General features: G+C 37.0%; 1 protein-coding gene across 3 annotated transcripts in view; it reads right to left on the bottom strand.

Moving 5' to 3' along the window:
- The window catches only part of LOC127841633 (serine/threonine-protein kinase Nek1-like), a 60,872-nt gene that overhangs the window by 15,400 nt on the left and 29,788 nt on the right, over window positions 1-15,684 (bottom strand). For 2 of the 3 annotated variants that reach the window (XM_052370618.1, XM_052370617.1), the window contains 14 exons: window positions 15,349-15,429; window positions 13,689-13,836; window positions 12,538-12,676; window positions 10,879-11,021; window positions 10,380-10,579; window positions 9,511-9,600; window positions 9,227-9,252; window positions 8,306-8,398; window positions 4,706-4,786; window positions 4,156-4,207; window positions 3,676-3,859; window positions 2,777-2,917; window positions 1,380-1,580; window positions 499-852 (listed from right to left, as the gene is read on the bottom strand). In XM_052370618.1, coding sequence (XP_052226578.1) covers window positions 499-852; window positions 1,380-1,580; window positions 2,777-2,917; window positions 3,676-3,859; window positions 4,156-4,207; window positions 4,706-4,786; window positions 8,306-8,398; window positions 9,227-9,252; window positions 9,511-9,600; window positions 10,380-10,579; window positions 10,879-11,021; window positions 12,538-12,676; window positions 13,689-13,836; window positions 15,349-15,429 — 1,933 coding nt within the window. The remainder of the gene's footprint in view (window positions 1-498; window positions 853-1,379; window positions 1,581-2,776; window positions 2,918-3,675; window positions 3,860-4,155; window positions 4,208-4,705; window positions 4,787-8,305; window positions 8,399-9,226; window positions 9,253-9,510; window positions 9,601-10,379; window positions 10,580-10,878; window positions 11,022-12,537; window positions 12,677-13,688; window positions 13,837-15,348; window positions 15,430-15,684) is intronic. The other variant, XM_052370619.1, reaches the window with a different exon arrangement.

Genomic DNA, 15,684 nt, shown 5'->3' on the forward strand with positions numbered 1-15,684 from the left:
CGTTTTGGTAAATTGACAAAATTAAAAACAATTGTTTCAGATTCGCAAATTTTGATTGTAGTTATGATATTTGTGAGGAAACAGTAATACTGAACATTTACCAGGTGCTAAAATATTCACTATATGAATCTTTTGATGATTTAAAAACCTGAAAATTATAAAGCGGTGCAACACTAAACGCTTGAAAAATTGGAAGAGTTATGTTGTTGTCGTTTTATTTTGTGATACTACAAGAATTGCTTATATAAAGTATAAAATAGATCACTAATTGTATGAGCACTGATGGCTGAGTGATCTGAGTAGTCTTTTACTCCAGGGGTCAGGGGTGCGAGCCCAGTTGAGGATTTCTTTTTTTCTTTCTTTAAATTTATTCTTGTGCTTTTACTGGAGCTTTTTAGATCCAATGTTTAAATTTATCAATAAAAAGCATTTAATGACAAACTTCAATATATGCCAAAATCTGTTAAAAGGCCTGTTTAAAAGAGACTTTTAGTATACCAAATTCCTTGGGTGCATCGGGCTTGGGTAACAGCACTGGTTTAGGCAAGACAACAGGCTTGTCTGGCAGAGGAGGCTTTCTAGTCGGAACTGGAGGCTTCTGATTTACATTAGAAAGAGATTTTGATTGCTCTTCATTGTCCACAGCTTGTTTGTCCTCTTCTGATGCTTCTGTATGTTCATTTTTATTATTATCAGTAGAAAGTTCAGAAACAGGGGAAGGAACTGGTGATCTCTTTGCCGGGGAGTGTGAAGGTGATTTCCCTTTGGTTGGTGATTGAGTTTTGCAGGCAGAAGCTTCTTTCACTGGAGTAAGTTCACTCAGTATAGTCTCCTCTGATGTAATATCTGCTCCTTAAGAATTGACTGGGATGTAAGCATGCAGTATAATAGTTTGTGAGAATGATTTACAACATTTATTGGTGTAACTGTGAAATCTTTTGAAAAAGTGAATGTGTAAACTGGATTTCGAAAACCTTTTTCTCAATGTTATTTTCTATTTCTCATTAAAAGTAATTTCAAGGATTGTTAAAAAAAACAAACATTTTTTTAATAAATGTTTCACAAATCACAAACTATCCTTCATTTACAAACTGCCCAAAATTTACCGGTATTACACAATTTCATAATATCTCACAGTGAACAACAAAGAAAACTGAAGACTACACTTTGTGCAAACTAATCATGCAAGGATGGTTTGGTACTAGTAAAAACAAGGTGATTAGAATTGATGACATGTATGATGTAGCAAAAAAGCATATAAACTGAAAATAAAATGAAGCTGTATACAAGTGACGAAGACTAGCATATTGAAGAAACTTAATTCAATGTCCTAAAATTAACAGATTTACAGGCAAACAACATTCTGGCACAAATGATACCTGGTTTATTTTGATCAGCAGTGCGTAAAGTAATGGTTCCTTTAGCAATGGGCGATCGTGCTACAATAATAGCAGGGCTCTTTTCAGCGACCCCAGTAGGCTTGCTGGATATTGTGATGGTAGAGCCCACACCTGTTACAGGCCCGGGCCCAGCAGTCACTGCAGGGCTCTCGTTGGTTGAGGCAGAACTTTGGGAGCCACCTTTGAGAAGGTTGCAAACACAAGACTGAGAGTGTGCGTTTTTTATGTATGAAAAGACAAAAAAAGCTGAACATTATACATATTGAGGGTACTGTACATCATATTAATATTAATGTTTGGTTGTATACATATTGAGGGTACTGTACATCGTATTTAGGGTACTGTACATCATATTGAGGGTACTGTACATCATATTAATATTAATGTTTAGTTGTATTCTTTTTTTTTAAATAATTTATCTGATGTTTGACCTATGGTGTAAAACAATATTGCACACAAACTTTAAATTGCTCCAACCTTGTAAACTATAATTCATAAACATATAAACCCAATTTCATGATCACATCTTATGTATATTTTAATTTATTAAAGTATTAAGTATTATTCTAATTTAAGTAGCAGTCAACTGATCATTGACCTGTAGTAATAAAGAAATAAAAGACCATGAACAATCTTGTACTATCAGATTTTAATTATGTGTATACTTAGTTTCATGCTCATATCTTATGACTGTATTGTAAAGGTTAGTTCAGTTTTTGCAGACAGACTGACAGAAAATTGGGCCAACAAACAGGAGGAGGGACAGTTCAACAACGAGCAAACATAAAGCCTTAAGTGAATACCAAGTTTCATGATGATATCTTATGTACTTATTTAGTTATTTCACAATACTATTACTCTTTTTCCTATTTTTTAATAGAGCAGCATAACCTATAATCAATTGTGACAACAAGCCTTGAATATTCCTCACATTGCCGTTTATAAGTACACCAACTATTGTCAAAGTATGGTAAGTATTTTTTAAATCATTGAAGATCCATTGTTGCAAAGGGATGGACAGACAAATGAACGGACTGATTACGAATGGACAAAATAACAGAAGGCAAACCTTAAGTCCCATATGACCAGTAACATTTGAAAGGGAAATTAAACCTACAAATAAACAATACATTTAACAAGCAATTATTTTTTTTCAAATAATAATAATATAATAAAAATACATTTAAGTAACAACATGTTATTTCTACTTTTATAACAAAGTTTTAGCTCAAATGGCAAACTTTGTTCATAATTTGAAGCAAGATCTAAAAACATTGTTTGGATATTTTGTAAGAAACTATGAATCTGATATAATAAAAAGTTAGCAGGTAAAACAGTTCCAGATGCTTAAAACAATGACACATCATTGATCTAACCTGATTCATCGCTAGGCATGGCAAAAGTCTGCTCCACCAATGGAACGCCTTGTAAAGCCTTCACAACGGTTGCACCAGGGCGTCCCCATTGTCTTCTGGCCGAATCTGGATTAACTATCACTCTATCCCTTGCACTTGTAGCTAGTACAGCGAGAGATAACTTATTAAAATGAATGCTATTACATAAGATAACATGTACTCTTAATCTTTGTCTAATTGTTAGACAAAACTACAACATAGAATTATGAAATATGAACACATATATTTAAAAATGGAAAGAGAAAAAACATTTATTTAACTACAAAATTCCATGCTGCAAGTCAGATCATGGTTGCAATACCTTTTCATTCACGCCACATTTGATAAAAAATACATACCCTTTTTGAGACACTTTTCAGGTGAACAAGCAATGGATGTTATACCATCAAGTAAACAGTTTTAATAAGCAAGTAAGTTAACATTCATTAACCAATTGCTTTGATTTTTAGAAACACTTATGTGAAGGTGAAAGCATAAAAACTGGCTAACATATTAGAACACCCTTACAACATGTTTTTGGAATGTTCTTCGTACCTTTCTAACATGGCTAAAGTTAGACCAAACTCACTACCTCTAAAAGGTAAGATAAACTTCATACACATTATAAGTTTTAACCCTTTACCACTCAGTTATGAATTTATAGTTCCTCAGAAAATCATATAAAATTAAAGACCCTTATTACTTTATGCAAGTTTTAAAGGCTATATTTCAGACCCTAAAATACTGATTAGCAGCAACCAGCATAAAACCTGAACAGCCTGCCAGTTGTTTGCAGGCTGTTCTCGTTTTATACTGGTAGCATATAGCCATTTTCACTTTTCCTCCGAGCGGGAAAGGGCTAACTAAACAGTGACGAGTACCTTCCATCTGTGAGGACGTCTCTTCCAAGGTGAGCTTGCCAAGGTCAAGGTCATTGGGAGCTCCCCACTGGGACCGACTGCTATCAGCGTCTGCCTCACTCTCTGCAAACTTCAGGGCCCTGTCCCCTGCACCCCACTTGGGCCTCGCAGACTCTACAGCCTCTTCTGCCCCCTGTGGTGGCCCCTAAAAAGATCATTGTTAAGGGTACAAAAGTGTAGAGAATGCCTGGTTAATGATTACCTAGGTGAAGTTGTCTCGCCAGCTGTAAAAGTTCTGGTAAAGTACCCAGTACTTCATTTGTATTTTTCTGGGAAGTTCATATTACAGCAGAAAATTATTTGCAATAAATTAAAAGTTAATTTATTTTATGTTATCGACTACTTCTGAACTTTCATTCTATCTTTGTATACATCAAAATCAACACTTCAGTTTAAAAAACATTCATACCATGAAATTGTATCATTCCACATGATACTGACCTTTTCATTTGCTTTCTTCAAAATGTCCTCTTTCTGTTTTTGTAAGGGAGTTCTACAATGAAATGGCCATAATTAATAAAAAGTAACTGAGGAAAAATATCGAAGATATTTAGGGACAATAAAAATTCATAAGATTACAACCCTCATACTTGTTTATATGACTATAAGCCAAGTATGACTAGAATAAAATTACTATTTTTTCAATTAATACCACCTTTCAAGGAAAGCGAGCTGCTTCACAGACACACAGTCCCTAAGGACATTGATTTAGGCACAGACAACAGGCACCACTATCCTTTTCTTCTGCACAATTATATTCAATTATAGTCTTTATTAGAAAACTAGGGCCATATTACACAAGCATTATTGAACCCAACTTCCTTCCATCTTAAAGCTACACAATAAGGTTTCTCTGCTTCAGATAATCGACTTCAAAACATTTTCAATGAAAGTACATATGTAACATTCATACTTTGTCATTATGACATAATTAACCATTTACCACTTAAAAACATATTTTACCAAGTACCAAACTAAGTCAAGTTCTTACTTAGCTCTCTCTGGTTCCTCATTGTTCACAACCCTGGCCTGGACTCCTATGGCTCCCAGCGCATTGGTCATACCAGGGGTCCTGTTGGGTGAAAGCAGGACATTGACAGATCGTTAGAAACACTGCCAAAGTTTGAATGCAGTGTAACATTATAGGGCAAACTTCCTGCAGACTTTTCATAAGATGGCTGATATTAATTGAAATGGTTATACAGTAAAATTGCAATAACTCGAGCTGGCGATTTCTCGAAAACTGGCGATTACTCGAGCAATAAAGGAAGTCCCTAATATTTTCCTTTAATTTTTATATAAAAATACCCGCAATAGCTCAAACATGCCATTTTCGATAACTTGAGGATGTGTGTTGGTCCCTGAAAAGCATTTCACATCTTATTAACTGGCATTATTTGAAGACACTTTCTCGTCTGGTCGATGCTTAAAATATTTGAGTTGTGAAAACAGCGCAATCAAGCAGACAAAAACAACTTGATTAGGGGTGAAGCTAGTCGCAGTTTGAAACACTGCAAAATGTCATCCTTTGAGATGCAGATAAAAGTTACACAGTTTTAATGAGAAAGCAATCGATAACTAGAGCTTTGTCACAGACGTGACGAATACCCCCACATGCCGCATTGACACATAATATTGTGCATGTCCTCTTCACAAAAAACAGCAGACAACATGCTCAATTTTTAAAACGCACTTAGTGACCCCTTGACCTAGTTTTTGACCCAGAAAGGACCATGTTCTAACTTGGCCTTAAGATAATCTCCATAAAACTTCTGACCAAGTTTGGTGAAGATAGGATGTAAACTACTTGAATTAGGGAGCGGACACCATGCTGAATGTTAAAAAACCCACTAAGCAACCCCGTGACCTAGCTTAGGCCCGGAAAGGCCCATGTTCAAACTTGTCCTAGAGATCATTTAGTTGAACAAGTTTGGTGAGGATTGGATGAAAACTATTTGAATTAGAGAGTGGACAACATGGTGAGGTTTAAAACGCACTAAGATACCCCGTGACCTAGTTTTTGACCATACATGACCCATATTCAAACTTGACATAGACATCATCTAGATACAACTTCTGACCAATTTTGGTAAAGATTGGATGAAAACTACTTGAATTAGAGAGCGGACAACATTGTGATGTTTAAAACGCACTAAGTGACCCCGTAACCTTGTTTTTGACCTGGCATGACCCATATTCAAACTTGCCCTAGACATTATCAAGATACAACTTCTGACCAATTTTGGTGAAGATTGGATACAAACTACTTGAATAAGAGAGCGGACAACATGGTGAGGTTTAAAACACACTAAGTGACCCTGTGACCTACTTTTTGACCTACACATGATCTGGTTACAACTTCTGACCAAGTGTGGTGAAGATCGGATTTAAACTACTTGAAATAGAGAGCGGACACCATGCTCAATGTGTAAAACGTACTTAGTGACCCTGTAACCTAGTTTTTGATCTGGCATGGCCCATGTTCGATCTTGGCCTTCAAATCAACTAGATCAAACTTCTGACCAAGTTTGGTGAAGATCGGATGAAAACTACCAGAATAAGAGAGGACACCATGCTGAATGTTAAAAAACGCACTAAGTGACCCCGCGACCTAGTTTTTGACCCGGCAAGGCCCATGTTTAAAGTTGGCCTTAAGATCATCTAGATACAACTTCTGACCCAGTTTGGTGAAGATCGGATGAAAACTACTTGAATTAGAGAGCGGACAACATGCTGAATGTTTAAAAACGCGCTAAGTGATCCGGTGACCTAGTTTTTGACCTGGCAAGGCCCATATTCTAACTTGGCCCAGACATCAGGTAGATACAACTTCTGACCAAGTTTGGTGAAGATCGGATGAAAACTACTTGCATTAGAGAGCAAACTACCAGAATAAGAGAGGACACCATGCTGAATGTTAAAAAACGCACTAAGTGACCCCGCGACCTAGTTTTTGACCCGGCAAGGCCCATGTTTAAAGTTGGCCTTAAGATCATCTAGATACAACTTCTGACCAAGTTTGGTGAAGATCGGATGAAAACTACTTGAATTAGAGAGCGGACAACATGCTGAATGTTTAAAAACGCGCTAAGTGATCCGGTGACCTAGTTTTTGACCTGGCAAGGCCCATATTCTAACTTGGCCCAGACATCAGGTAGATACAACTTCTGACCAAGTTTGGTGAAGATCGGATGAAAACTACTTGCATTAGAGAGCGGACAACATGCTGAATGTTTAAAACACACTAAGTGACCCCGTGACCTAGTTTTTAACCGGGCAAGGCCCATGTTTGAACTTGGCCTAGACATCATCTAGATACAACTTCTGACCAAGATTTGGAGAAGATCAGATGAAAACTACTTGAATTAGAGAGCGGACAACATGCTGAATGTTTAAAACCTACTAAGTGACCCTGTGACCTAGTTTTTGACCTGGCATGGCCCATGTTCGAACTTTTCCTAGACATCATGTAGATACAACTTCTGACCAAGTTTGGTGAAGATCGAATGAAAACTACTTGAATTAGAGAGCGGACACTTAATACAGACCGACAGACAGACTGACAGACCGACCGACAGACAAGCTCACTCCTATATACCCCCCCTAAACTTCGTTTGTGGGGGTATAAAATGTATGGTATAACAGATAGTGAAGCAGATAATACATCGGAATCTCTTAACTGAATTCCTGGTTGTCATTTGCGCCGCATCATTGCAACACAGAAAGAAAATACTCTTATAAATTGTCAAACTCCTGAGCAATCTAGTGAAGGACCCACTTGTGTGTGTGTGTGTGTGGGGGGGATAGATAGATAGATCAAGAAAGCTTCTGTTTTCTATATTTTGATTATATATGTGTTATGTGATTATGTTGATTAGATTAAATGAATGAACGATCATTCTTATTGTTTAGTTTAGTATACTGTACTTAAGCGATTTTTACAAAGCCTTTTCTTTTCCAAGCACTGTCTTTCATGTACATAAAGCGTTTGCGATCATAACTTAAGCATCACCAACCGAAACAGTGAAAACAAATAATACAATGGACTACTCAAAACCTGCGATAACTTGAGCATTGAGGTCAGTCCCGTGCTACCTTGAGTAATCGCATTTTTACTGTAATATAAAGTGATTGAACATAGAAAATCTTTCTTGTGATTTTCATATGCACATTTTTTTTTATTGACACCATTTACACCCGTACAAACAGTAAATATTTTATAAACATTTAAACATTTATATTTAATTTTTTAAGGGCCATGACATCAATATTATGTGGTCAATTCAAAATAAAGAGTCAGGAATTTAAGTGTGTTTCATTTATTGTATGAACTTGCAAGCCAGACTGGTATGTTGCATTTCCAATCAATGAAATACCAAAACTTCTCAATTGACATTTTCTTTCCTACATTTCATTTCAATTAGTTATCATTAAATTCATGATTAGATTTTGCTCCATCACATTAAATAGATTCCTATTTGTTTTAAGTAAAATGAATCTTTGTACTTTGAACAGATAGAAAATAAAAGAACAAAAAAGAGAGAAAAAAACAACAACACAGCATAATGTACTGTAGCCTGCAAAAACTTACGGTGGTTTAGGTGGTTCTTCCACCACCCTTGGTTTGGCTCCGATAGCGTTGACAGCCCCTGTGATAGGCATTGCTGGACCTGGCTTCACTCCCCTGAAAATAAAACATATCAGCCTTGTTCTGGGAAAACAGAGCTTAATGCATGTGCGTTAAGTGTCAACATAGATAAGCCTGTGCAATCTGCACAGGAAAATAAGGAACCACGCTTTCTGTCAAAGTTGATCTGAAAAAAAAAGTTCTTAATGCATATGCATAAACTATTGTCCCTGATTAGCCTGTTTAGTCTACACAGGCTAATCAGGGACGGTTCTTTACACTTAGACCTAATGTTCGTTAAGAAAAGACTTCCTTTAAAAGAAAAATTCCACAAAAGCTGAAAGTTTTGTCCCTGATAAGCCTGTGGCTTCTCTTGGATGACTTTTGTACATGCATTGAGCCCAGTTTTCCCAGAATAAGGCTCAAATGATTCCCATGCATTTGAGTCGCGTTCTGACAAAACAGGGCATAATGCATGTGCTTAAAGTGTCGTCCCAGATTAAGCTGTGCATTCCCCACAGGCTAATCAGGGACAACACTTTCCGCCTAAATTGGATTTTTCCTAAGAAGAGACTTCATTAAGACAAAAAATGTCATAAAAGCCTGAAGACTGCACAGGCTAATCTGGGACGACACTTAATGCACAAGCATTATGCCCAGTTTTCTCACAACGCGACTCAAGTACATAGCTTGGCATTCAAATATAAGCTGACTTGGTCACGATTGATGAACATAATTAGGATATATTCTGACTTTTCATTACTGTCTTCATAACTTTATGGAAAATTAACTTATAATCAACAAACTTAAGTACTGAAAGCATTCAATAGCAAAGCCTCAGACATAGGGTATTAATGTCTGTCTTTATTAAAAAAGTGTGCAAACCTGTTCAAAGCTGCCATCTGCCTCTGCTGTAAAAATAAAATCGAGGATTGTATTACATCAAATCATAAAAATTGATATTATGATAATATCAGGAGTATTACATTCTAGATTTATAAAGCGTTTTTCTTAGTTTAACCATCATATCAAAATGTTCATACGCAAGCTTTTACAACTATTCTGTTGTTTTTTTATTGACATTTTCTTCTGTATTTAGAGCTGGTGTCAGCCTTAGTACATTTTTATATCAAACCAAATGCAATAACAATTTCACAAATGTTCACTACCTCTCTGGCTTGGCGTTCCTTATCCAGGAATTCCTGTTTCTTCTTTTCCAGCTCTTCCTGCCGCTGCTTGGCCCAATCCTCGGCCTGTTTCTGTGAGGGAAGCCATACACAAGATACACAAGCCATCAAATGAGCCTCAGTCTGGCCAAACTTGACTTTATGCATAAAGTGTTGTACAAGATTAACCTGAGAAGTTTTCAAAGGCTTATCAAGGAAGAATCATTCCACTTTTATATTGTTGTTTTTCCGTATAAATATAGTCTCTTCTAAACCCAAATTTTAGGCCTTATCAGCCTGTGTACATTTGCACAGGATAAGCTGGGATGACACTGTACACAAATGCATTAAGCCCACTTTTCATAGAAAAAGGCTAAAAATAATATAACAGGCAATAACACCAAATTCTTCAATAAAAAAGAAAGGCAAACTTAATAACATTCACCACTTTAGTATAACATGTGTCTATCTGATTTTTTTCAACATGCTACAAAGATTCTATAAATTCTAACATGGTAAAAAAATCGAGGGATATGGGAAATTGTAAATAACTCAGTAAGAGTCTTTCAGGGCAAACCATCCATCCAAATATTTACCAACATTGCAAGGAAGCACTACACAATGAAAACGAAAAAAACAACTTTATCAGAAACTAAAGAAGGAACCTAACCTTTTGTCAAACCATTCAACAATTGCAAATATACATTCATGTCATTCTATATAAAACAATACACACAATATATCTAACAGTTTTTTGTTAAAATATAATTAGAGCAGCATAAAGCAAAAACAAAAGGTCACACAAAAGCAAAATAACAACAATATCCTTATGCAATAATTAAATTCAGAACTTTTGTAATTCTTATAAATACTTTCAAAGCCTCTGCTTTTTTCTTCCTCTCCTCTGCATTAGGGTTCCTATTCTGCTCGACCTTGGCCTGCAGGTTCCTGCGCTCGTTGTAGTTCTGCTGCCTGATCTGTCGAAGCCTCTCCAGATACTCCTGCTCCTCCTTGTTCCGATCACCGCCCGCCGGCGTCGGCTTCTGATCCGCTCCTGACGGTCTCGCTTTGTCTGAAATCAGCCAGTGTAAGGTACAGGGCACCACTGTTGTGAGCCTGTTATCAGACTAACCCTCACAATTCACACTCATTGAAGGTTCATAACTTTGTTTATATCTGTTAAAGCTAATGTTTGGTGTCTAGTATTTTATAAACTATAATAAAATTTAAGTGCAAGAAACTATTAATTTTATCAATTTGCATTAGTCAAACTTACACAAGAGTTTGATAATCAACTAAATGTGCGTTAAGTGTCGTCCAAGAACCAGGGACGACATTTTCCGCCTAACATCATGTAGGTTAAAGGCATACCAGGTGTTTGTGCCCGTCTCTGCGCAGGATCAGATGGCCCAAACAGCTCAGCCTGGCCTCGATGTTTGTTTATGGCAGCCTCTCTACGACGGTTGATGAACTCATCCACTAGCTGGGCTCTTTGTTCCGACTGGTTCTGACCTCTGAATAAAACATATAATTATTTGAGCCATGCTCTAAGTAAAAGTGGTTTCAAGCATTTGTGTAGAGTCATACCAGATAAGCTTGTGTAGTCCTCACAGGCTTATGAAGAAAGACACTTTCTTCAATTATGAATTTTTTGTTTAATGGATGTTTCTTCTTTTCAAAAATCAAGATAAGGAGGAAAGTGTTGTCCATGATTAGACTGCGCACATTGCACGAGATAATCTGGGAGGAAATTTTTCGCACATGCTTTAGGTGAAAATTTCCATAAACAGGGCTGATTTAAAGGATGTTCGTTTGTTTATTGTTATTACAGATTTAAAAACCATTAGAAAGGGATACAATCATTATTTTTGCGAGCTTGATGTTCATGGAAATTATCAAAATTTATTTTCAGGTAACAAGCCAAAAAAAAACACTTAACAAGGCAGATAGACCCAATGCTAATTTAAGTGACAGACGTTTAGAAGTATAGAATACCTGCTTAACAAATGACATCAATTTGATGTGTGATAATGCTCTAACATTCTAACATTGTACTTCATTTAAATACAAGAGATGTGTTGGTCAGAAACACAATGCCCCCTTTTGCGCCGCTTTAAAAAAAATAATTTTTTTTTGACCTTTGACCTTGAAGGATGACCTTGACCTTGGAATTCCACCACACAAAATGTGCAGCTTTATGATAACGCCGCTTTGAAATTATTATTTTTTACCTTTGACCTTGAAGGATGACCTTGACCTTGAACTTCCACCATTCAAAATGTGCAGCTTCATGAAAACGCTGCTTTGAAAATTCTTTTTTTTTTACCTTTGACCTTGAAGGATGACCTTTGACCTTGAAGGATGACCTTGACCTTCAACTTCCACCACTCAAAATGTGCAGCTTCATGAGAACGCCGCTTTGAATTATTTTTTTTGACCTTTGACCTTGAAGGATGACCTTGACCTTGAACTTCCACCACTCAAAATGTGCAGCTTCACCAAATACACATGCATGCCAAAAATCAAGTTGCTATCTTCAATATTAAAAAAGTTATGGCCAATGTTAAAGTTTTCGGACGGACAGATGCCATATATTTGACATTTGACCTTGAAGGATGACCTTGACCTTCTCCTTTCACCACTGGAAATGTTCAGCTCCATAAGATACACATGCATGCCAAATATCAAGTTGCTATCTTCAATATTGAAAAAGTTATGGCCAATGTTAAAGTTTTCGGACGGACAGACGCCATAAATTTGACATTTGACCTTGAAGGATGACCTTGACCTTTCACCACTAAAAATGTGCAGCTCCATGAGATAGACATGCATGCCAAATATCAAGTTGCTATTTTCAATAGTGAAAAAGTTATGGCCAATGTTAAAAGTTTTTTTCGGACGGACAGACAGACTGACTGACATACTGACGGACAGTTCAACTGCTATATGCCACCCTACCGGGGGCATAAAAATTGTCATACATTTGTACACGTGTAAAATTATTTTTGCAGCCATGTAAACATGTCCTACCGTTCATTGTAGGGCTGATACATAGGTGAGGGTTCAGGGGCTCGCCTCCAGGGGTCAGCAGGTACTGGGCGCACATTCCTGGGGGCCGCAGGCAGGGGCCGTGGGACTGCCATAGGGGCTGCCATGTAGGCTGCAGGGGCTAAACAATCGGGAGCATGCAGACTGATAATGAATCTGTGCATATATTGTGATGTTTAAAAATGTGTAATGGTTTAAATTCATCTCACATTTACAGTCAAGGCTTGAGCTTTCATTATCATGCATGACATGCACGATTAACACTTCAAAAAAAATTCTGTATAATGGATAAGCCCCTTTAAGCCAGATGAATCAATCAGCCTCCTTTCAAATTTATCTTATGACAACTTTCTGATTTTCAAGGACGATATACCATTTCATCACATGAGTTTATCAACATAAATAAACTTAATTAATTACAATAGATGTGTTTGTCAGAAACACAATGCCCCCTACTGCGCCACTTTGAAGCCATATATTTGACCTTTGACCTTGAAGAATGACCTTGACCTATCACCACTAAAAATGTGCAGCTCCATGAGATACACATGCATGCCAAATATCAAGTTGCTATCTTCAATATTGCAAAAGTTATAGGCAATGTTAAAGTTTTCGGACTGACAAACAGACTGACTGACAGAAGGACTGACTGACGGACATTTCAACTGCTATATGCCGCCCTAACGGGGGCAAACAAACTACAATTACTTAGTAATTTTGAAGATTAAAATATCAAGTCAATTATTCCTAAGAATATATAAATATATAAAAAATATTATTACAAGTGAACGCTTATGATCTGAAATTCTCCACAGCATATTTATATCTTTGCAAAAACACAGTCTATTTATGGAGAGTGTGAGCCTCACTCTGAGATAACACGCCATAAAGCAAGGCATACAGTGTGGTACCAGAGCATGTGAAGTCTGCACAGGCTAATCAGAGATGACACATTCATCCCAATTCAGATTATCGCTAAGAAGAGATTTCCTTTAAACAAAAAAACCCATAAAAGCTGAAAGTGTTGTCCCTGATTAACCTGTGTGGATTGCCCAAGATAACACTTAATGAACATGCATTAAAAAGTATTTTCCCAGGGCATAACTCATCTAGTAAGGTAAGACCACACCCACATTTTTGTGGTAGAGGCACGCCCTGCTGTTTCTGCCTCAGCTCCCTCTCCCGTTCCAGCTTGTCCAGGTACTGGTTGTACTGCTCATACTTGCCTGCCCCTCCACGGCCTGCATTGCCGTTGTAGTCACCCGCACCAACAGCACCCGGCTATAGGAACAGAAAGTACTGAACAGAGCCAGATAACTTTAATGGCTTACTTCTTTTATAAATAAGTCTCACTATTTGAAAACAGAGCTTAATGCATTTGCATTAAATATCATTCCAATCTGCACAGGCCAATCTAAGACAAAGCCTTCCACAATTGTTGAATTTTGGTTTAAAGCAAGTCTCTCATAAGGGAAAATCCACCTAGGTGGAAAGTGTCTTACCTGATGAGCCTGTGCAGACTGCACAGGCTTATCTGGGACAACACTTTACGCATGTGCATTAAGCCTGTTTTTTTTTTTTCATTTGTAGTCCCCACTCAGCCTGCATTTAGATGGAGAAACATTATTTATTTTAATTTAAAAAATTAAGGAAGGTAATTATTATGGCTCATGTTTTCTTTCTTGTTTTACTTGCCTCCTAAAACAGAATGAAAGAACATAAAGCAACAAGATGTGTTTGTGAAACACAATGACCCCCTATATGATGTTTGACCTTGTAGGATGACCTTGACCTTGTGAAGGATGACCTTGACCTTGACCTTTCACCACTCAAAATGTGCAGCTCCATGAGATACACATGCATGCCAAATATCAAGTTGCTATCTTCAATATTGCAAAAGTATTCATAAAATAAGCGATTTGGGCCACATATATTTGACCTCTGACCTTGAAGGATGACCTTGACCTTGACCTTTCACCACTTAAAATGTGCAGCTCCATGAGATGCACATGCATGCCAAATATCAAGTTGCTATCTTCAATATTAGAAAAGTATTTATAAAATAAGCGATTTGGGCCACATATATTTGACCTCTGACCTTGAAGGATGACCTTGACCTTGACCTTTCACCACTCAAAATGTGCAGCTCCATGAGATACACATGCATGCCAAATATCAAGTTGCTATCTTCAATATTGCAAAATAATTCATAAAATGAGCGATTTTGGCCACATATATTTGACCTTTGACCTTGAAGGATGACCTTGACCTTTCACCACTCAAAATGTGCAGCTCCATGAGATACACATGCATGCCAAATATGAAGTTGCTATCTTCAATATAGCAAAAGTTATTGCATAATGTTAAAGTTGGCGCAAACAGACCTACAGACCAACAGACAGGGCAAAAACAATATGTCCCCCACTACTATAGTGGGGGACATAAAAACCAATGTTTCCTTGTTAACATTATATGCAGCTGACAACAATTGAAAACATACACAATTTGCTCTCAATGACTACTGGTATTCAGTGGATTGTATCATTTTACTAGAACAGATCATCATCCCATTTTAATACAAAAAATATATAATTTCACCAGTTGGGATCAACTTAATTTCATTTCCACTAAATAAAATACAGCACATATGACTTGCATGAAGGCTGCATATATTCAACATTACAAAGGTACACACAAAACGAAACACTGGAAATCTATCATTGTTCACTCCGTTCCCATAAAGTTGAAACAGTAAAAGATTGCATGGCAACACCTGACATAGATTCTACTAACCCTGGGGGCTACTTGTGGGGGTGGGGCAGCAGCCACTGGCACTCTTGCTGGCTCTTTATTCTCCTGCTTCTGGTTTTCTTTCTGAAAACAAATGTAATTAAAAGACATTTATGGAAGATAACTGTGGAGTATGCGATAAATTTTGAATGGAATAGCCGGCTTACTTAGATTTTCAATAAATGCTATAAACAAGTAAAACTATGCTTTGTCCATAGTTACTGAACACGTCAACATTTTTTCATTGTATTTTTTGTTGGGTGGGGTATAATATAACTTTTTTTCAAAATAAACTGTTTCAATTGTACAGCTTGTAGGTGAATACAATTGAAGATGATA

The sequence above is a fragment of the Dreissena polymorpha genome, chromosome 8, assembly GCF_020536995.1.
Source record: "Dreissena polymorpha isolate Duluth1 chromosome 8, UMN_Dpol_1.0, whole genome shotgun sequence".
Taxonomy (NCBI): Eukaryota; Metazoa; Mollusca; class Bivalvia; order Myida; family Dreissenidae; genus Dreissena; species Dreissena polymorpha.